Below are 24,139 nucleotides of genomic sequence, written 5' to 3'. Positions count from 1 at the left end.
CAGCAGTCACGAAATCAAATGACGTGTTACATTCAGCAAATCTGTGGCACAAGACCCCTTTGAAGTATTAAAGAGTAAAGATACCCGTTTGAGGACTAAGGTGCGCCTGACCCAAGCCTTAATTTTTCAGTCGCAACATATGCATGTGAAAATTGGACAATGAATAAGGAAGACCATACAAGAATCTTTGAATTATGGTGTTGGATGAGAATGCTCAAAGTACCATGGACTGCCAGAAGAACAAACAAATCTGTGTTGCAAGAAGTACAGTCAGAATGTTTCTAAGAGGCCAGGATGATGAGACTTCGTTTCTCATATTTCTGACATGTTATCAGGAGTGACAGGTCCCTGGAGATGAGCATCACTCGTGGTAAAGTGGGGGTAAGTGAAGAAGTTGAAGACCTCCAAGGAGACGGACTGATACAGTGTCATCAGAATGGCCTCAAACGTAGCACCAATTGTGAGAATGGCACAGGACGAGACAGTGTTTCATTCTGCTGTGCACTGTGTCTCTATGAGCCGGAATTGACTTGACGCCACCTAGCAACAACAAAGGCATTTTGAAAGGATAATAGAGATTTTCTCAATGAAGGACATGCCGCATCTTTCTAGACCACTGCCTGGTAGGTGCCTTCTGGCTTAATGGGATGAAACAATGAATTCGTTTTCTATGTATTCTGCTATGAGGCTGCACAACTTAGGTCATGATCCAACCTCTGTTGATGGCATCAAATGTTAAGACTTAGTACACTACCTTTTTTTTCCTTCTAATTAATGGTTTTTCACATTTATTTCCCATCTGACTTTTATTTTTCCTTAAGTTTATGATTCATAGGTTTAGCTCAGATTGGTTATCCCTGTGTGTGAACAATAGGCAGGAGAAACAACCCTGGGCTGGGGAGCTGGAAACTAAAGTGAATGAACTAGGATTCTGAGTCTCTCTTCATTTGTTACTTTCAGTAGTTGGTTTATATGTTTTTGAAGTTCTCTTCTAGATTTGGTGATTGTTATGAATCTTTCCTAGGGAATGCGGTGGCTCTGCTTGTATAAGTGCTGGACTGAGAACTACAAGGTCAGCTGTTCGAGCTCACCAACCTCTCCATGGTAGAAAGATGACTCTTTCTATACCTGTAAAGATTTACATCCTTGGAAACCCTTAAAAAGGTTGCTGTGAGTTGGAACCGACTCGACGGCACAACAACAACAATAACAACAACAATATGATTCTTTATCACCTTAATATTCTTTGCAACTGCATCTGCAAAACGTGGAATGGCCGATTAAAACATTCATTTCATCTAATATTTTTGAAATCCTATGTGGAGGGAGGAAGGCCTGGGATTTGGCAGAGTTTGATATTCATAAATCTTTTTCCTTATTGCTTATGACTTCACTGTCCCTCTAAATGTTTACAGATTTTTCTCTCTTTAAATTGTTTCATTATTGGACAGTAATTTCTGGGCTCTCAGAAGATTGATTCCATATTTGCTCTCCTTCCTATAATTGCCCTATATCTTGCCTGGTCTTTGTTAGTTTTAAAGAATAATTATGATGGCCGAGGTAAAATGCAAGTTAGTTTTTTCATAACCCTTCAATGAAAATTGTCTTCTAGATCCTGTTTGTTTTTAAAATTGTCATGCAAATGGCTGAGTTGGTTTTGGTCCAGATCTAGATTTCCTATCTGTTCCCTCACATTATCAGAGGATTGTCTCATCAATATTCTGCTGATTTCCCACATCTGCTGGACTTAGCAGTTCTTTTTGAAGATGTGGTACATCTACCATGAGTCAAGACAAGGCTTCTAGACTGAAACAGACGAATTACAGATAGATGGTTTCCAAGAAATAGGGAATGGTTTGGAGACTATGTTCAGGAACAAGACATCCTGGCTTTAAGAGGAAGCTTTGGGGGCTGTGGGGAGACCACATGTATCTCTAGACATATTAGTGTCTTTCTTGCTGTTTGAATGTCTTTAAAGGGAAGATGGGGAAATGTTGAACTGCCTGGAGATGAGTTGTCTTCCCGGAGGAATAGGGCTGAAGCACCATGTTGCCCTCGCCAAGACTGAGAGCAGTGGCAGCACTTGATTTGTGTGCTGGTATGATAGCATAGTGGTTACGAATTGGGCTGCAAACTGCAAGGTCGGCTGTTCAAACCCACCAGTTGCTCCTTGGAAACCCTGTGAATTGGAATTGACTCTACAGAACTTCACAATATATGTTAGGTTCTTCAATAGCGAAGCCACGTCTTTGCTCTGAACTCTCATAGTTCATGGGAAAACTGATACCTTATTGTTCTTCAAAAAATGCAGAATTCACTCTGGTTTCATGTTCTCCAATATAAATTGGGCATTTTGCTTTGTACTTGTATTTGAGGGCGACTGACTCTGTAATGGTCTCTTGTTTTCCTAATGCTGCTTTTCTATTTAATGGAAAGTACGAAGAAACCTGCCTTGGCATGTGCACTTTCTTTCTCCATCCTTTGAACATACATTGACATACGGTCCTGGAATTAATAGCTCTTTCCAAGTTGCTTCTGTTGGTGAAGGTTTTGCAAGGTAAGACAGGCCTGACGGTGACTAGGTCTTGTGCTAGAGTACTCCTCTCCAGTCTGAAAGCAGGGTCGTACGTAGACTTAAGGGTTAGCAGATGTGGGGGATTTGTTATAATGTAAAGGTGCTTCCATTCATTCTTATAGCCATCTTGATATAGTTTGGGGTTCCTTGAAAATATGCATAGTTTTTTTTTTAAGCACATTAACTATTCAAACCATAGCTTCTTCTCAGGATTTGTTTATGAGCTGGACTATCCCTCGGATGTAAGGATTGGGGAACCCTGGTCTTTCCTCTCCCATTTCACAATTTTCCCTGGGACAGTGAAGGTAGCAGGTGAGGTGGCCAGTCTGACTAATGGAAAGATGGGATAGTGGGGTGTGTGGGGGTGCATTTTTATATGTGTGCGCTCTGAAGTAGAGAAGGCTACCAAATAGTAAGTGCCCCAAGGTAACGCCTGAGATTTTTTCAGAGACATTAATGGTGGTGGGAATTCTGAAACTTGCCTATGCTCTCACGCTTCCATGGTTCTCCACTCTGCCTCTCTACAGTTGACCCTGTTTTAAATCAGCAGCCTACCAACTGGATTATATGGGGAGAGGCGGGCCTCAAAGTTTTTAGAAAACTTCCATTCTCTTTTAATTCCATTCTCCATGAAGTTTTTGAAGCCCCCTTATACATTCTGAGAGTAGCAGGTTGCAGGAAGAAAACGGCAATATATTTATTTATATTATTTAAATTTTGTTTTAAAAAGAACTAAATTCTGCTTTTTAATATTTACGATGGAAGGTCACTGGTGGCAGAATGAGTTCTCACTGTCTATGCGGGAGACTTAGGTTCCATTCCAGAACAATACACCTCATATACAGCCATCACTGTCTGTCAAAGGAGTCCCGTGGGTGCTACAATATTAAACAGGTCTCAGTGCAGCTTCCAGATTACAGCAGGCTAGGAAGACAGGTCAGGTGATCTGCGTCCAAAGTTTCAGCTCAGGAAAACCTTATGGGTTAGGTCTGATGCAAACCAAGCATGAGGATGGAGAAGGACTAGACAGCATTCTGTTCTGTTGGGCATGGGGTCATCATGCCTTGGAGGCTAATTTGATGACAACTGGTGTGGTGTTGTTGGTTAATGCCCTGGACAGCAAAGTCAATTTGAACTGCAAAGTCGGTAGTTCAAGCTCATCAGTTGCTCCTCAGAAACCCGATATAGGGTCGCTATGGGTCGGAAGCAACTGAATGGCCTTAACAATTGTAGAATAAGTATTGGGCTGATATTTGCAATATTGGGGGCTCAAACCCATCAGCTGCTCCTCAAAAACCATCTATACAGGGTTGCTATGAATCAGAACTGAATTGATAGCATATAACAACAACAATCACAATTATAAAAAAAAGTGGAATAATACTCATGTCCTTATTGGTCTGTGTATTAGAAGACTGGTCACTATGATAGGTACCATGGGGTACCTGTGGGGAGGGGGGGCCCGTAGTAAATCCCAGGGGGTTGACAGGGCATCCCACTAACACGTTACTTTCATGTTACATGCTGCACTCTAAAAAGGGAGTGCTGGTGTAGTGTTGTAGGATGAGTACTGGATTGTTAATCACAAGGTCAGCAGTTCAAACCTACCAGCTGCTCTGTGGAAGAAAGATGAGGCAGAAATGTTCCCATGAAGATTTACAGTGTCCGAAACCATATATAGGGTGGATATGAGTTGGAATTGATTCGATGGCATTGAGTTTTTTAGATACTACAGTTAGATGCTATAGCAGGGCAATTTATGCAGCTAATTAAAAAAAAAAAATCATGACCCTTTAGGAGCAAAAAAATACACTGTGTAATGAGATGGGAAATTACCTTGAAATATTTGATATACGATTGGAAACGATCATGAAATATTGTACACACTATGGAATCCTGCCATGGTTCTGAAGAATAAGCAAGGTCAATTTGAACCACATGGTATCAGTTCAAACCCATCAGCCACTCCTCAGAAACCCTATGCAGGGTCGCTATGAGTCTGAACTGACTTGATGGCACTTAACAACAACAAGCAGAAAAAAAATACACTTTGTAATGAGATGGGAAATCACTATCAAATATTTTACATACTACATAGACTTTTGATGGTTTCTCACCATGAACTATATAATAAAATAGTTCACATTTTCAAAGATAAATGTGGCAAACTTTTTCATTTAAAACACAAGAGTTTTAAAAAATTCTCATCTTTTCTGTGCTGACAGTGGATGCTATCAAGTCAGTTCTGACTCACAGGACAGAGTAGAACTGCCCTATGTTCTTATCAGAGTAGATTCCTCTTTCTCCTGAGTGGCTGGTGGATTTGAACCGCCAGTCTTGCAGTTAGCAGCACATGCTTAACACACTGTGCCATGAGGGCTCCTAATGTTACCTAGCGAATACTGAAAAATCAAAGACAACATGACAGTGGCCCTTCAGATTAGCATGGACCACAGAGTAAGTGTTCGCAGAAGGAAACACAAGTTACGGAGAGGGAGGTTTTTGACAATTGCTTGGATATGTTTCTGCTGCTTGGCTTTTTTTTTTCTTCTTCTTCTAAAAATGATACATTATGACCTATAAAATCTCTTAAATTCGCAACTTTTAAAATCTTGTAGCAGAATACATTGTAAATGAAGAGTTTCAGAGATTTGGAAGGCCATTTGATTTATCATAAAGAAGAGGGATAGTCAACGTTTCAACAAAAAACCTTTGTTTAATTGATGCACCAGAATAGTAGTGTAATTTAAGACAACTAATGATGCCCTTTCGCACTTTAGGTCTACGTATCAACGTGAAATGCCCTTCTTACTTACAATATTTAGTAATGAGAAGTACTGAAAGAAACAGAATTTGGGATGAGGTCTTCTAACTGCTCTATCACAGTGGGGTTTTTTGTTTTGTTTTGTTTTTTTAAATCCAAAATTTTCAGAAACAACGATGTAAACTCAGTTACTTGACCAATGACTTAAAACGTTGAGATTAGTATAACATTTTCCTGACATCAAATATCTTTGTTTCATGACTAATAAAGAGATCATTCAAATGAAAGGAAACAGGCAGCACAGGGCAGAAATGGAGAGAATGCTGACACATTGTGGGAAATGCAACCAAAGTCAACTGTGTGTACACACTTCAGAATGGGAAATAAATCTGCTCTGTAAGTGCTCACCTAGAGCACAATGAAAAGTTTAAATTTAAATAAGTAAACTGTCATCTAAAATTATTTAAAAAAATACTGCTTATTTCAGCTTATCTCATCACTTGAAAGGTTATATTTAAAAAGTAAGAGTACACAATTACTAAATCTGCATTACATGGGGTTACTGCTTTGCATAATTTTACAGGTATCCAATAAGCAAGATCACAAAACTTGAGCTGCTTTAAAGTTCGCCTTTCTTTTTCTAAACTCCCAAAGAACATACTCACTAACTTGGAATTTAATCTCAGAAATGAACTTTCTAGGCGCTTAAGACTTAAGCTTCTTGAAGTCAGGCAATTTTTGTTGTTTTCTTTGTAATGCTCATAACAATAGATCCAGTTCCATTTTCAAAGTAGATGCTTGGCTACTATTTCCTGCTGGATTATTTCAAGATTGTTAGCTCTTAGAGACCAAGGCTCGGGTCTCATTAATCATTATATTCTATGCAGCATCTTCAATAGAGCACAATCAAATGGCTTGCGATTCCATGGCAGTCTGAAGGGTTTCCAGTCTAGGTAGAGCTTCTAGAATGGAATTGGATGCTGGCATCCTTCACTTAGGTAAGTAGATCTGAGGTCTTGATTTAAAGCCTAGGTCTTGATTTCCTAGGCTTTCAGAGTCTTTAACTTCTGCGACCCTGGAGAATTAACAGATGGTCCCCAAAATACGAGTCCTGGTGTTGTACAAACCACATGCAACTTGTGATGAATACAAGTAGTGGTAACCAGTCTCCAGAAAGAATCTCAGTGGGGCTGGTCAGGAAGTTCCTGAGAAAAGTACCCAGGATTTTGGGAAGTCTAGATGAATGGAGGGAGTGAGCTTAGAGATCAGAAAGTTAGCAACAGTTAGCTAGCCAATGTTAAAAGATACACTGTGCATACTTCTTAATAGGAATTTCCCAGGACGGATCAACAGAAGTATCTGTATGATTGGGTGTGATGATTATAAAGGTTGGAATTGTTTCCTAGGCTTTCCATTAGGAATGGATTTAGCGTAGTGGTATTAATAAACTGAGGAATACTAGTGCCATATTTTTCCTATTCTGCTTCAATCAGCTTTGGCTTTCAAAGGTTGCATGTGACTCAGGCTACAGCAGGTAGATTAGAAACAAGGGAGACTGGATAGAGACGCAGCTAACGCCAAACAGTCTGATGCTCCACCTGCCAAATCCTACAGCAAGGGTGCTCACAGCCTCTCAAAGTGTTCTTTATATTTCTGTTTTCTTTCCATTAAGACATGCCATAGCTTTACCCTACACATAAACACTATCCAATTACTGTAGATACAAATTCAGATTTGATTGTAAGAGATTCCCTTTCTGTCTTTTTTAATTTGATTAGAAAGAAAAATTGAACAAACATGGTCCTGGGGGAATCTCAAAATATATCCTCATTGCCCATTTTAGAACTCCAAGACTTACACCACATGGTAGTTACCCAGCTTTTGCTTTCTTCCTACGCTGAATAATAACTGCATTTGTCAACTTAAGAGTGCAGACTTATTCACAGGCTGATAGAAAACATGTCACCTGGGACATTAGAAGAATGGCATTCTAGTCTCAAGTTAAACCATTTCTGTGCCCAGAAGTCTTCTCATTTCTTGGAAGGATCACTGTTGTTGTTGTTAGGTGCCATCAATTTGGTACTGACTAATAGTGACCCTATGCACAACAGAACAAAACACTACCCGATCCTGGGCTAACCTCACTACCGTTACCATGCTTGAGTCCATCGATGCTGCCACTTGGCCAATCCATCGCATTGGGGGTCTTCTTCTTTTTCTCTGACCCTCCACCTTACCAAACATGATATCCTTCTGACAATATGTCCAAAGTATGAGAGACGAAGTTTGGGCATCTTGGCCTCCAAGGAGCACTCTGGCTGCACTTCTTCCAACACGGATCTGTTGGTTCTTTTGGCAGGCAGCCCATGGCACTTTCAATATTCTCCTCCAATACCATAACTCAAAAGCATCAATTCTTCTATGGTCTTCCTTATTCACTGTCCAGCTTTTGCATGCATATGAGGTTACTGAATAAATCTAATTCTATTAAAACAGTCAAACACCTCCAAGTCTCCTCAACTCCAGGTGAGACTTCCTTGATTCCTTCATGTGTTTCATATGACTTCATATGAAATGAATTCCAGAACATATTCCATTTTGATCACCTCCTATGGAGATTTTACCATATTCCAAAGTTCATCTTAAAGTTTGCTGAATGGAATTGAACTGATGGTGAGCTTGAACCACCAACCTTGCAGTTCTAACCGACCTTGCAGTCCAGTGCATTAACCCACAGCACCACACCAGAGTCTCTATGCTATGACCCAAAACACTGAAGTAGAGTTTTGATGAGTCACAGATGAAAACAAGTTTGGAACTAATTAAGAGCCTCTAAAAAAACCAGCTTGGATATGCAAAGTGATATATGGACCCCTGGAAAGGGACCACACACACATATATATATACTATATATTAATTATCTAGCACCATGAACTTATAGAGACAGACACAGAGAGAGGAAGGGAGAGGGAGAGGAGGAGGAGAGAAGACAAGTATAAATGGTGTTCCCATTGCCAAACATTTAGTTCAGAATTATAAAGGTTTATTGTTGGGAAGAGTCCTGAGAAAAGCTCTTGGCTTTCTTGGCAAATATAATATACATTCAACTTCTGAGCACTACGCCCATATATATATTAAGTTATTGGTTCAACATTATTTTTTTTTTCCCCCAAATACACATAAGTTTGGACAGACATGAGACAGCAAATACTCCTTCCTCTATTTAAGATTTGACAATTTATGAGGAAAAAGCTCATTCATCATCTTTCCCTTTCAGAGACCATAAATTATTGACTCATATACCATGTGGCTTGAATTCTAGGAAAAGTTAGTGTAAACAAACCCAAGTTACAATGCTTGGAGTAAGAGAGTGAGTCATAAACAAAACACAGACGTATGCTCTCATATAAATAAGGGCCTGAATCATCAGTTTCCCAAAGTCTGCTTCCCATTAATTACACAAAAAATGAACTTTCCATATGCAGAGCCCAAATCACTTAGCTCTGGTGACTTGCACAAGACAAAGGCTGTTCAGATTCTAACAAAACTGCATTTCACAACATGGAAAGTCTTCTCAAAATATCCGTGGTTCTAATCCACCAGCTGCTTTGTGGGAGAAAGATATGGCAGTCAGCTTTAGTAAAGATTTATAGTTTTGGAAACTCTATGGGGAAGTTCTACTTTGTTCTGTAGGGTCACTGTGAGTTGGACTTAGTTTGGCTTTAAACTATGCCAAGGAACACTGTTTGGGAGGCCGGTCTGAATCCTCTGTTGAAAGCAGAGTAATTAAGCTTATTCTCTTGTATTCTGAGCTCTGTCAGTTTTAAGGGGCAAGCCATACAGAGTCCTCACAGACATGCTGGGATTACTGAACAGCGAAATTCCATCCATCAGTTTTCTGAGTTCCTTCACTCTATCTTCTACAACCATCCATTAGTACCGCACACTCATTTTCCAGTTGTCTAATGGAAAGCATGGCGTCAGGATTGGAGGAAGACTTATTAACAACCTGAGATATGCAGATGATACAACCTTGCTTGCTGAAAGTGAAGAGGACTTAAAATATTTACTGATGAAGATCAAAGAGCACAGCCTTACGTATGGATTACAACTCAATGTAAACAAAACAAAAATCCTCACCACTGGACCAATAAACAGCATTCTTATCAATGGAGAAGAGATTGAGGTTGTCAAGGACTTCATTCTTTTTGGATCAACTATCAACACTCGTGGAAGCAGCAGTCAAGAGATCAGACGACGTATTGCATTGGGCAAATCTGCTGCACAGGAACTTTTTAAAGTATTGAAGGGCAGAGATGTCAGCTTGAGGACTAAGGTGCGCCTGACCCAAGCCATGGTATTTTCAATAACCTCATATGGATGCGAAAGCTGGACAGTGAATAAGGAAGATTGTAGAAGAACTGATACTTTGAGTTGTGGTGTTGGAGGAGAATACTGAAAGTGCCATGGACTGCCAAAAGAACCAATAGATCTGTTTTGGAAGAAGTGCAACCAGAGTGCTCCTTGGAGGCCAAGATGGCTAGGCTTCATCTCTCATACTTTGGACACATTGTCCGGAGAGAAGAGTCGCTGGAGAAGGATGTCATGCTGGGTAAGGTGGAGGGTCAGAGAAAAAGAGGAAGACCCCCAACGAGATGGATCAGCCAGGTGGCATCACTGATGGCGTCAAGTGTGGCAGCGGTAGTGAGGTTGGCCCAGGATCGGACATTGTTTCGTTCTGCTGTGCATGGGGTCGTTATGAGTCGGTTCCGACTCAATAGCACGCACCTGACATATGTGATAAGGAACCATGGTGATGTAGCAGGTTATACATTGGACTGCTAACCACAAGGTCAGCAGTTTGAATCCACCAGCCGTCCCAGGGGAGAAACATGAGGCTTTCTACTCCCTAAAAGATGTACAGACTCAGAAAACTTATCTAGGGTTGCTATGAGTCAGAGCTGGCTAAATGGCACACAACTACGACCATCATGACCACACGTGTTGACACGTGTTTTTATCTGCAACTTTCCGCTTTCAGAAAGGTAGAAAAGATGTTTTCCACTTCAATGATGGGCTAACGGAGCTCAGAACTCTAAGTACTGAAGCCTGTACAATCATCTTGACCCTTGAATTCTAAATCCTGTTTTCACTATACTTCAGTATAAGCAAACCACAAATGCACTGCCACTGAGGTGATTGTGACTTATAGCAATCCTATAGGACAGCGTAGAATTGTCCTCCAAATGTTCTCCTTAGAATTTCGGAGACAGAAAGGATTTATTGAAGCAGACGGCCTCATCTTTCTCGCATGGAGTCGCTAGTGGGTTTGAACTGCCCACCTTTCACTTAGAAGCTTGATGCTTAACCCACTGCACCCCATGGCTCCTATGCATGAGTATAGGGCCCACAAAGAGTTCTGCTTCCCTGTTTTCTACCACTGGTTGTCACTGAGTCATCTCCAACTCATGGAGACCCCATGTGTGCCAGAGTAGAACTGTCCTCCAAAATGTTCTCACTGTTGATTTTTCAAAGTAGATCCCCAGGCTTTTCTTCTATGGGGCCTCTGCATGGACTTGAACCTCCAACCTTTTGGTTTGCGCCACCCAGGGTCCCCTCCTAAATCATAGTTGTTGTTGTTCAGTGCCATTGAGTCAATTCCAACTCATAGCAACCCTGAATAGGGTTTCTGAGAAACAACTGGTGAATTTGAACCACCAACTTTGTGGTTCAAACCGACCTTTTGGCCGAGTGCTTACCGTAAAACGCCACAACTCCTAGTTAGTTAGGTAATATTTGTTATTCAGTTCACCTCTCTGAACTCAGTTTTCTGATCTGGAAAATGAAGGAGTTGACAAAGGCCCCTTCTAATCTTTTCTAATCCAGACTTCTCCAGTCTATTCCAGTGGCTCCCATGGGTAGAATGGAGAGGACAGAAGGGTGAGTGATCTCTCTCTGTTTGTCTTTCTTTAAAACAGCTGTCTCATGATTCTCCCTCTGTTCTTTATGTATCATTGCCTCCTTTTTCAGCCCAATTTGGCCTGCCTGGGCCACTAAAGATCATTCCTAATGACAGTCATTACACAGTTCTTCCGATATGCAGGAGGCCATTTCCTCAGGATTGAGTGGGAAAGACTTTCTCCACCGCTGGGCTCAGTCTGCCAACTTCGTTGGAACCAAGAAGTTTTTAAAACACTCTCCATTAATTCCAGGAGACCCCAAGCCCTGTCCCCTTCCCCTTCTCATTAACTGAGTTGCTTTCAGTGGCCACTAAATTTTCTTGCCACCATCAAACCAGCCATCTGATTTGATTAGACTTCTAGAAGTAGAAAGAGTCAGAGGGAAAGTGCATCAGACACAGCACTTTCATCTCAAAACTGATCATAATGTATTTGTGCCCTTTCGTTCTTTGCTGCCCCTGGAAGAGTCCTTTCATTCTCTGCCATTTATACAGAGGAACTTGAATATTTGACATAAAATGAGTATCCTAATAGAAATCGCTTCATTGTGGAAGATTTTCTTTTCCACATTTCAGCCGAGTGTGGGGTCCTCATTAAAATCATCACACCTGACTCCTACCAAACCTCCTACTGGGCTTCAATGGAGGTGTGGATGATATTACCAAGGGAAGAAGATAAAATGCATTATTATCCTTGTTCTATTTTAAGAGGGTCTGGCTACAGCACATGGTGCCACCAAATATTCAGAGAGGAGGAAATGAGTTAAAATGTCTCACAGATGCAGTCCTATAATCAAACTTTCTTTCTTTCTTAACATTCCAGCTCTGGAGAAAAGCAAACAGACATCAGATTAAGTCCAGACACGTTTATTAAGTATCTCGGACTCCCAGTGTGACGTCGTAGAATAAGCACTGGATTGCTAACCAAAAGGTTGGCAGTTCAAATCTACCAGCTCCTCCTTGGAAACCCTATCCAGGGTCACTCTGAGTCAGTACCAACTTGATGGTACTTAACAACCACAATGAAGATGCCCTTGACACTGTGCAAGGTTCTGGACACATATGGTTACGAGTGGGTCAAAAGCAGCCACCCCCGGCTTTTGTTTCTTTAATGCGCATCCCAGATAACCAGGCTCTTCAAATTCAAGGGGTACTTGTTGTTGTGATGTGCCATGGAGTTGGTTCCGACTCATAGCGACCTTGTACAGGGTTTCCGAGGCTATAAATCTTTACGGGAGCAGAATGCCTCATCTTTCTCCCGTGGAACAGCTTGGCACTCAGTGAATGAGACAAAACTTTAATAGCATGTGGTAATGGCTTTTTTAAAGGAGTCAGTACTCTGGCTGCCACATACAGGGCACTAGACATAGGAAAAGGTCACTGTAATCTCCAGGGTTGCACTGAGTTGTTATATTGTTGTTGGTAAGAGCCATCAAGTCAGTTCTGACTCACAGTGTCCTACCTGCGGAGCAGTTGGATAAGGGTTCCGAGGCACTGACCTGGTAGTTAGGAGATCAGTGATTATCCTTCAGTGCCCCATCAGAACTCCTGAACTGAGTTGTTGTTAAGTGCTGTTGAGTCAGCTCTGGCACAAAGCAATCCTGTATAGGGTTTCCACTGACCTTGTGGTTCAAACTGACCTTTCAATGCAGCACTTTATCCCACAATGCCACACCAGCACTCCTTTGGCCTGTAAATCACAGAGAATTTCCGATGGAGGGACTAAAGACCCCTGTGTGCGCAAATTCCTCTTTCTCGCTCTTGAACTATATGTACACTGCATATAGACTGATAGTTTAACTTGAAAATAAGCTTCCCAAGTATACCCCAAGGAACCCTGATGGGGCAGTGGATTAAATGCTGGACTGCTAACCAAAAGGTTGGTGTTTCAAACCCACTGGCTGTTCTGATGGAGAAAGATGAAGCTGTCTGCTTCCTTGAAGACTTAGAGGTTTGAAAATGTTACGGAACAGTTCTATTCCTTCCTACGGGGTTGCTATGATTTGGGTTCAACTCAATGGCAGTAGGTTTGTTAGAGTTTCCTTTTTTCTTTTTAAGGGTACCCTGGTGTGTTAGCCAGAGGCTAGATGGCCATTGCCATCTCAAATGGATCCTTCTGTTGCATATTCAGAGAATGAATGATTTGCTGTTTATGGTGCTGATATAGAAGTAATGATAAATCATTGCCTCTCAGACCTAATATAATGCTAGAGTTTGTGTTTTAATGAAATGGATAGTTTTGTGCAGGAAACATCTGTCCTTCAATGCATTTTGAGCAATAGTTACTGATTACATATATATTGGTCCACCCCAGTGCAAGGTACAAGGGACATAAAGTTGAGTAAGTTCTGATAATAGAGGAGAGGGGATTCAGGAATGAGGGCAGACACTACTACACTAATGTAGGTTTTATGACCAAGGGTTTTGTGGTCATGGATCAATGACCAATGGACCTCCCGGTACCATGGAGGCACAGAGGAACTGGTATCCAACTCGGCTTTCAGGTGTTTTCCAAGAGGGTGTCAGGAAAGGCTTCTTAAAGTTGATGGCAACTGTGATGAATTTTGCTGGATTATCATGAATGAGGCATCAGATGGGATGAGCGGTGGGTAAACGAGAGACCCATTCTATAAGTGCAAACACATAATAACAGCAACAGAAGCAGCAAGGCCATGCAGTTGCTAAACTCTTGTAATGCACCAAGCACTCTGCCTAGAGGTACACAAGGATTATCTCATGTATTCCACACCACAATCCTCAAAATGGCGGCCTGGTACCCTTCTCCCCATTTTACAGTTGTGAACGTGGATCTCCGTGATCACCCAGTTGGTAAGCGCAGCACTGAAATTTGAAGGCAGGCAAACTGAAGCAAGAACATGAGACTTCAACTAGAGCATTGCGTGGTCCAGGCGTGGCGTTATGAAAAGTGATCCAACCTTGGAAACAAAGCAAAGAGAAGATGGCATGCCCTTCTGTGTTCTACTCGTACATTGTTTCACAGGCCTGTATTACAAAGGATTATTTACTATCTAGTGGAATGTACCCTTGTCGAATTCACTCTCTGCTACTGATTAAAGGGCCAGACTTGGGTAAGTTATGTTAACTTGCAACTTGTAGATTTTTGCCCAGTAAGGATGCAGAAGATAATGATTTGATTGTCCATTAGGGCCATAAAATTAGTGAGCAATCATATAGTCCAAAATTCTTTCTTCATCGCCTACATTCCTGCAATCCCCTGTTCCTCCAACTCTCCTGTGACCTGATTTATCACTACGTTGGCTTCCTCACTGAAGAGTTCAATGGCTCTTGGCAGGAGTTTTCAACATTGTGAAAAGTATACTGACAGTGGAGAGCCCAAAGGACTTGGCGTTGGTTGAAATATCCAAGGAAATGGTGGCAACAGCAGGCAGGAGCTGGGATCTGGTGTCTCTCTGGGAGATTCATAGTCTTGGCCATAGAAACAGCTCAGGTGGAGAACTTGGATGCCCAGATTTAGTCATAAAAGAGCATATTTCCTTTGGGCTGCAAGTGAAAAATAGTTTTTGGAGGTTTTTGTGATGACCTTCCATGGGAAGGAATCTTCAGAGAAGTCCAGAAACTTCTAATCCTGCTTGGTCTCTTGGAGGCCCGCAGTACAAAGAAAAAAATGAAACTCATCTGCTGCCACCCAGTTGTTTACAACTCATGGCAACCCCAAGTGTAAGAGAGCAGAACTGAGTTCCACAGGGTTTTCTTGGTTGTAGTCTTGGTTGTAATCCTTATGGAAGGAGGCGGCCAGACTTTCCTCTCATAGACCCATTGGTATTGTGGGTCTCAACTGTCAACTTGAGGTTAGTAGTCAGACACAAACCATCTGTAACTACTCATAGGCACTTGAGGACAGGGGGAGGGGGCTTTCCTCCAGCTTGTCACATCTGACAGAGCTCTCTAGGCAAAACCAGAGTCACTTTGTGCTGATTCAACATCAGTTATTGTTGTTGTGTGCTGTTGGGACTCAAAGTGACCCTGTATAGGGTTTCCTGAGGCTATCAATCTTTATGGAAGTAGGGAATCTCAGCTTTCCCCTATGCAGCAGTTGGTAGACTTGAACTGTTAACCTTGAGGTTAGCAGCCAAACTCATAACCCACTATGCTACCAGGACACCTTGTTCAACCTGGGTAACACTGTTCAAATCATTTGATGATTTGTTTTTTAAATAAAGCTTTACTTTTCACTGATCTTTTGACAGGACTGAGTAGAGTTGTTATTTTGGATAGGAATCTCAACTCATGATTTCATATAGGACAAAAAATAAAGTGAACTAAACATTCTTATATTCTTAAATTCCTGATGGTTGCTTTTTGTACCTGAATTTCATTGCATTATTCCGAGCTCCTCCTCGCTGGTGGCAGGTGGTTTAGAGGCAAAGCAAAGACTGCAGAATTTGAGAGCTAGCGACTGTTTTCATGATTATTTTGGTTCAGCCACTGGCATTCTGAAGGAGCTCTAGTAGCATAGTGGGTCATGAGCTGGTTTATTAAGCACAGGGTCAGCAGTTCTAAACTATCAGCGATTCTATGGGAGACAGATGAGGCTTTCGGCTCCTGTAAAGATTTACAGCGTTGGAAACCCTGTGCTATGCATTGGAACCAACTCTATGACACATAACCACCACTAGCATTCTACATTTTATTCTGGATGCATCAGAACTAAGAGTTCATACCTTCTTTTGTAAAGGCAATGGTACATTCAAGCTTAAGTCTTTGCATCTCGATAACAGGAGTTAGTCAGTTTTGTTTGGGCTGGTTGTTTTCTTAATAACTAAGGGATTATCTAGTATCAGTCCAGATCCAGAGAATCAAATACCCAAAAATTAAATGGATTTGTGTCATTTAAATATTTTCACCTAACCATGGATGAGGAAGAGCATATGTTTGAGCCAGAATACCAGACTATCTCTGATATCAAATAGAGACAAACTACAAATTGTTGCTCCCTCTGCTTCCCCTGTTATTTTTAACTAGGTTGTACCAGTTGAGATTTGCTGATAGCATACCTGATACACACATACTCCTTCTCCTTTCCTCTCCTTAGATGTAAGAAATGAGAATATCTGTGTGTTTGTGTCTGTGTGTGAGAGAGAAAGAACGAGGTCATGTGCACAAGAAGGATACGTTTAAGTTTTAGGTGCAGATCCACAGGGATTGGTCTACTTGATGTTTTCCTGAGTTCTTACCAGAATTTGGAATGGGCTGGTTACTGGTCCTTGACTCTTGGTGGCCCTATGTACCATAGGACAAATGCTGCCTAGTCCTGTGCTATCCCTATGAATGGTTGTAGAGCAAACTGTTTGGGTCCATATGCTCATTTTGAACCAATTTTGGTGAACTGTTGGGAAACCTGGTGTGCCGCTGTGGGTTAATGTGCTGAACTGCAAGGTCGGTTTGAACGTCAAGGTTGGTGGTTCAAACTCACCAGCTGCTTCTTGGAAACCCTATTACAGGGTTGTTATGAATTGGAACCAACTCGATGGCATTTAACAACAACAACAACAACAATCCAGAACATATCCGCAGGCTTTTCTTCCTAGTCTTAGTCTGGAAACCTCCAGAAACCTGTTCAGAATTACAGCTGCACACAAGCCTACACTGACAGATGCATGGCAACTGCTCATTAGGTGCAGGGGCCAAGAATTGAACCCAGGTCTCCCAAGAGCCTGTGAGAATTCTATCACAGGACCCCTGGCTCCCCTTTGTGAACACAGTCTCATCATGACTCAGTAGTGAACTCATGAATTCTTCACACAATGCATGACCTCCTTGAGAAGTTAGTTCACTAAGTAGAAATCAGAAAAATTAGCCTGACTTATTCAAGTATGGATTATGTGATAAAGTTATTAAATCATTATTGGGCTTGTAATAGATGCTGTTTCAAATTATGCATCACTTCAAACAAACTTTATTGAAGCTTTTACTGCATTAGCCTTAATCACTCACAATAATTATGCAGTGCTCCCTTGAATTGGACCTCCTTGGCTATACCAGGGGACTCGGTGGATCTATAACTATTGAGTAGTTTGATCACACAGGCTGACCTGTTTGAGCACTGGGGGGCAGTCATGGCCATCCCTCCTTCCCAGATGCTGACAGCTGATATATTCTCAGTCCTGCTACTGTCTTCCCTAGTGCCTCTCCTGCCTCTGCCTACAAATAACAACATCACTCTTAGACTCTCAGAAGCTACAGAACTGCCTTCAACAACATGAAATCTGGAGCCCCTTATTCACACACAAGGAACCATGGAGCTGCTGTGGTTACGTACTTGGCTGCTAGGGTGAGCCACCACCCTCGCTGAGGGAGAAAGATATGCCTGTGGCTCCTGTCAAGGTTTCTGCCAAGGAAATCCTATGGGGTCAGTTCTACTGTCTTATCGGGTGGCTGGGACTCAGAATCAAGTTGATGGCGATGGGTTGACACACACATACACATACTCTCAAAATATAAAAGACGTATTTCAAAACCTTTGATCTACATTCGTTTCTCCCATATTGCAATTTCACAAAACAAGGTAGATACTTTTCCCTTCAGTTTTAGAATCTGACAAAGTTGTGTTGTTGCTGTTAAGGGCTGTCGAGTCGGTTCTGACCCATAGTGACCCTGTATAAGGTTTCCAAGGAGTGGCTGGTGAGTTTGAACCGCCGACCATGTGGTTCAAATTGACCTTTTGGTCCAGGGCTTTTGCCCACAGCACCTCCTGGTTAATTATTTGGCAAGTGTTTACCAAAACCTCTAATGCATTTCTCAAATGTTTTCTATTTGACTAGTTAAGTGGTTCCAGGATTACGTTTGTTTTGCTCAGATGTCTCCTACCATGTTCAGAACTGTAAACACACCCAATTACTGCCTTTTAAACATTCATTTTACTCATTGATTATTTATTGAGCATCTACTTTGCTCTGTGTCAGGAATTAGATTAGGGACTTGGTTGTTGTTATTTAGAGTCATGTAGTCAATTTCAACTCATAGCAACCCTGTACAGGGTTTCTGTGGAGTGCCTGGTAAGTTTGAACTACTAACCATACGGTTAACAGTCCAGTGCTTATCCTACTGTGCTACACCAGGACTGTTTTTTTAAAAATGAAATAAATTTTTATTGAGTTATTTAAGTTTCTTTTTATCTCAAAAAGTGATTTCATAAATGAACTTTGTTTTTTAAACCACTTTATTTTTCGTTTCCCTCTACAGTTGTCTGGAATCCTAGAACCATTCTGTAGAAATGATGACCTACTGGAAAATAAACCAATTTTTGTATCTGGCCAGAGTCATTGTAAATTGCCTTCCTTATAGTGGAAGATGAAGAAAAGAATTCCAAAGAAAACAGAAAATCAAGTGAGTTATCCCATCAATTATACACGTGACTATTGACCACACACTCAATTAAATGAAATCAAATCTAGAAGCTCCCTACTGTAGAACCAGAGGAGTGTCATTATGGTTTCCTCACTCCGTGGAAACCCTAGACGGGATTGATATGAGTCAGAATTGGCTTGATGCCACTTAACAACAACAACAACAACAACAACGGCACAGAACCAGAATGCTTCTTAGGAATGAGAACGGCGAGACTTTGGCTCGCTAACTTTGGTGTCATCAGGAAAGATCAATTGCTAGAAAAGGAGCTCACATTTAGCAGAGGGCCAATAAAAATGGGAAGAGCCTCAATGATACTGGAGTGACAGAGTCCAACGATGGACTTAAAGATACCAACCATCATGAAGATGGTTGTTGTTGTTAAGAGCCGTCGAGACGGTTCCGACCCATAGCGACCCTGTAAAGGGTTTCCGAGGGTGTAAATCTTTACAGGAGTAGAAAGCTTCATCTTTCTCCCGCGGAGCGGCTGGTAGTTTCAAACCGCTGACCTTAAGGTTCGCAGCCCGGTTTGTAAGCACTACGCTACCAGAGCTCCTTTCATGAAGATGGTACTGACTGGAAAATGTTTCATTCTATTATATGTAAGGTTACTGTGAGTCAAGTCCACTCAAGGCAAGTAGCAACAATCAGTGGCAAGTAGCAACAAAATCATGTGCTCAACTTTGGTTCAAGATGCACACTCCATCAAATGAAAACTTTCATGTACTCTGTTCTCCATCAGAAGTAATTATCCATTGTTAGGGCAAACAGAATCTGCCTTTGCTAAGATTGGTCTCGGAAGTGAAATTCCACAGGAAATAAGGTAGTCAATCAGGAAATTTGGATTCCGATCCAATTGAATGAACTCAGGAGGCATCGGTTTCTTCACATGACAAATGAGTATTGGACATAAGCCCAGTGTGTGAGTTCTGAATTTCCGAACAGACTTGTGGGAAGCTGTTTATCTGTGGGGAGTGGACCCTCAGGAAGGTTTGGCTTCCAGCACCTGGGGTAGATTGCTGGTCTGCTTTTTCACTGAAAGTTTTGTTTAGCAGCCTGAGACCCGGAAATGGACCAAAGCTGTGAAATTCTCGTGAGGGTCTCACTTCGTACTGCCAAAAAGCAAACAGCCCATTCCTGCATCCTGAAACAGAAGAGTTTTGGCTCAGCTCTGATTACCAGAGAGACTGGTTTAAAAGTTTAATACCCACCTGTTCTCCCGCCCAGTGAGCATATTTGTAAATTATTTACTGAATGCAATACAGGAGGGAAGCCCATACAAGCACGTGATCCCAAGAACGTGTTCTCTTACTCTGAATGGAAAAACTGCAAGGAAGGAGTATTGGGGACCACCTGTCTTTTGTTCCTGGGAAATATCGGTGCTTGGCAACCAAAGGCACAAACACACAGGCTAATTTCTGAATGCATAAAGGGAGGTCTCCACTGCTTAACCTACAAGGTCGAATAAGCAATAATCTGGTTGCGTCGTGTGCATCATGACCTGACTCTTTCACTCCAGCCAAATGATGTCTTTCCAGAGTCCCATTCCAGGTCTCTGCTACATGGCCTCCACTGCCTGGAATGCCCTTCCATAAAGAGGCCACCACACTACCCTTTGAGGGAAACGCCTTCCACTGACTTTTGTGACTTCCCTTCGAGTCTTTTTTGCTGGTTCTCTTTTACCTGACATTTCCATCAAAATTAGTTCATACCTGCTACGAGAAAGTTATCATTATCAAATTTGAAGGATGAATCCATTCCCTCAAAGCAAGATTTCCCTAAATACCAGAGGGAACATTACTTCTCTGAGCCATTAGGAGACAGTCCTAGAACAATGGTTTTAGGGTCAAAGAAGATTATGAAATTATACCTCTTCCTCTCTTGAAGCCTCACAACGCACATCAGTCCATTAAAGCCTCTGAAAAAGTCCTTGGGAAAGAATCAAGTGAAGCAACATCTCTCCACATAACTACAAAAACATTTCCCCCACAAAACATCTATTAATATTGTCTTGAAACCAATTTGAGAAGGGTCATTCAAATGATTTCTTTCTGTTATTCCAATGGGGTTCAACTTTCTGATTGCCAGTAAATTCCATGATGGAGGCTGGTAAATAGGCAGACTTAGTTCTCTGCTCAGAAGAACCCATTGATTGAGAATATGATTTTGGACTGAATATCAATTATGAGTCTTTTCTTGGGCTCCCAATCATAATTGGTGGCAGTGGTTGGGTACCATTGAGTCGGTTCTGACTAATACCAACCCTGTACAGGATTTTCTGAGGCTGCAAATCTTTACTGGAGCAGAAAGCTTCATCTTTACACTAAGGAGCAACTGGTAGATTTGAACTGCTGACCTTACAATGAGCAGCACAGCTTATAACTCCCCATAATAATTTTGTTGTTCTTGTTGTTGTTAAGTACTGTGGAGTTGGTTCTGACTCATATGACCCTATACAGGGTTTCCGAGGCTATAAATCTTTATGGGAGCAGAACACCTCATCTTTCTTCCGTGGAACCGCTGATAGTTTCGAACTGCTGACCTTGAGGTTGTTGGCAGCCTGACTCGTAACCACTATGCTACCAGAGCTCCTTAATGTTGTTGTTGTTAAGTGCCGTCGAGTCGATTCTAACCCATAGCGTATAGGGTTTCCAAGGAGCAACTGGTGAGCTCAAACCACCAACCTTGCAGTTTCAACAGCTTTGCAGTGTGGTGCATTAACCCACAGTGCCACACCAAGACTCCTTAACAGGCACTTTGCAATATGCTTAACATTTACTAATGTGTTAATTCAATCAATGTTTAAGGAACGTACCATCATTCTATGTGCTGTGAAGGAAACAAGTAACTAGGCCATGGACTCTTCCTTTGAGATGCAGTTTTGTTATAAGGGAGAAGATGTTAGAGAGAAGACATTTCTCAATGCAACTTATTAGCACGTGATCTGGAAAGTGTAGAAGCTCAGAGGAGTTGAGACGGACTGAGACAGTATGTGAATCAGAATTGAATATGACTGTTGCCAAGAACAAGTATTATTAAGTCAAGTCCAAGGCCTGTCTTCCTGGTGCCATAGATGAACTTGGCTAAATTAGTGTCAAGTAGGGTTGTGGGGAGTAGAGGAAGACAGAGGTGGAAAGAGTCAACCTGGAGGATCTAAATAAGGAGAATATATTTTGTTGGCTACCTGAACAGAGTCTGGAGACTATTTATTCTTTTATGGAACCTTGGAGGTGAGGTAATGAAACGTCTTCAGAGAAACGCAGAGATTGCTGTCTTCTAAGTCTGGTGAGCAAGGAAGGTAGTGGATCATAGTGGTTTGGAACACTGGCTTTGGAGTTCACTGCCCACAGAATCCTGAGTCAGTATTCTTAACAGTTAGCTTTCTCTTCAGAAAATGTATTGAGTGCACAGAGTTCTGATTAAGAGTTCTATGAGATTGTACATATGAGGTTCCTTATGCAGAGGTCGTAGTTGGCAAGACTAGGTAAAAGGTAATCAGCACAGTGATTGCTCAGTTGTCATTCACTGGATCAGTATTAGGATGAGCTCTAAAGAGTAATCAAAATCCCTTTGCTATCAGGATCCCAGACACACTCTTCCCTCCCTCAGGCCTCCACCCACCTTGAAGAGCAGAGTGGACAGAGCTCACAAGTTCAGACGCACACAAAGGCCACAGCAATGGATTTAAACGTAGCAGTGATCCTAAGCGTGACACAGAGCCAGGCAACTGTTTGTTCTGTTCTACAGAAGATCACCATGAGAGAAATACAGTTCGATGGCAACTAACAACAAAAGGTCAATGTCTATGGAAGGTGAGCTCACCACAGAACTCTTACCTGTACTTGGTAGAATCTTCTCAATGGGAAGTCTCCACACCCATCTTCAGTATGGGAGAACCCAAAGTATTTGAAAAGGCTTACCTGCGTCTGAAGTTGCTGCAGATGCGGCCAAGAGAGATAACACTGGGTTTGGTGGAATCACAACACTGTCAACTGTGGCTGGCTTCTTCCTGGTCATCATGGTGGACATTGAGCCCTCGTTCTTATTATGCACTGCGGTCTGGTCCACTTTTAAGTGGGGACTTGGCATTCCTAAAACAAAACAAAACAAAAAAACCCCAACAATTCCAAAGCCTTCAGTTACTTGAAAGGAACAGGATGTCAAACAGTATAAAGCCTGAAAGTGATCTCAGGCGATAGTTAAATTATTTGACCCCATTTGATAGTACAATGAGAATGGCATTTTAGAAAAATAAAAGCAAAAATGAAATGAAACAGCAGAATGACTGGTTTCGGATTTATGATTTGGGTGAGCAGTGGCCAAGTTCCTGGATGGTTGTCTGGAAAGGGACCCTGGGTCTGATGAAGCAGGACAAGCTATCGTCCCTACCTGCACCTTTACAGGGTCAGCGAGCCCTTCTCTGCAGAAGCTGAGTTGGGTGTGGCATGAAGGGGTTGCAGGGAGGAGGAGAAGGAGCCCATACAAGGTTCCCACACCTCACGAGGCTTCTCATCTCACCTAGCTTGTGAAACAACAGGTGAGAAGCAGGAACTGGGCAACAAATAGGTGTTGGCTTGTGTGTGTTCTCTCCTATGTGACTGGGGAGTCTAAGAATGTGGACATAGCAAGGGAAGGCCTTAGGTGTTTCAGCTGCACTGGCCATAAGGGTGGGAGAAAAGTGTTCATGAAGGGGTGAGGACCATACACTAAGTTCTGGATGGACAATGAGCATGGTCCAGGCAAGTTATTAGCCTGCCGGAGGTGGGAAGGGGTCCTGGTATGATGCTGCAGGAGAATCACTGGACTGTTAAATGGTAAGGTCAGTGGTTCAAACCTACCAGTCGCACCTCAGAAATCCTGTACAGAGATGCTATGAGTTGGAACCGACTCTCTGGTACTTAGCAACAACAGGAGGTGGTTGCAGGGGCTTTGTGGAGATGAGTGGACAGTAGTCATCACTAGACCAAATGATGTCTGATTCGAGGGTCTTAGGAATCTGGTCATCAGATAGATCTGAAGTCATGTCTTTAAGAGCTCAAAAGCCTTTGCAAACTCTTGTGAGGAGCTTCTGCAAGGGCCTGAGATTTACTATTTAACAAATCGTGAGAGTTATCCTGGAACCTTTTCCTGGGTTTGCATCCAACCTCCACCACTTTCCAGCTGTGTGATCATGAGCAAGTTACTTAACCTCTCCAAGCTTTCAGTTTCCCGAATTGTAAAAATGGGGTGGTATTTAGGCTCCTTCTATAAGCTCAATGTCAAAAAATAAGAAAATGACTCTCCATCTCAGCCAAGCATAGGTGCAGAGGCTAAGGGTTTTGAGTCCAAATGACATGACCATGTGGTCAGTTTCTTCATCTACAGGCTGCATGCAACAAAGGAGCAGTAGCAGCTGCAACAACACATTGTTGCAGTCATTCTTGCATTTTTTTCCCCTCCCATTCCACAACCT

The 24,139-nt window shown here is 42.0% G+C and overlaps 1 protein-coding gene across 1 annotated transcript in view; it reads right to left on the bottom strand.

Moving 5' to 3' along the window:
- SETBP1 (SET binding protein 1) overlaps positions 1-24,139 on the bottom strand; it is a 503,955-nt gene that overhangs the window by 16,874 nt on the left and 462,942 nt on the right. The window contains exon 5 of the mRNA XM_006835139.1: positions 22,608-22,778. Coding sequence (XP_006835202.1) covers positions 22,608-22,778 — 171 coding nt within the window. The remainder of the gene's footprint in view (positions 1-22,607; positions 22,779-24,139) is intronic.

Source organism: Chrysochloris asiatica, unplaced genomic scaffold, assembly GCF_000296735.1.
Source record: "Chrysochloris asiatica unplaced genomic scaffold, ChrAsi1.0 scaffold00015, whole genome shotgun sequence".
Classification (NCBI taxonomy): domain Eukaryota; kingdom Metazoa; phylum Chordata; class Mammalia; order Afrosoricida; family Chrysochloridae; genus Chrysochloris; species Chrysochloris asiatica.
This window is presented reverse-complemented; position numbering and strand designations above follow the sequence as displayed.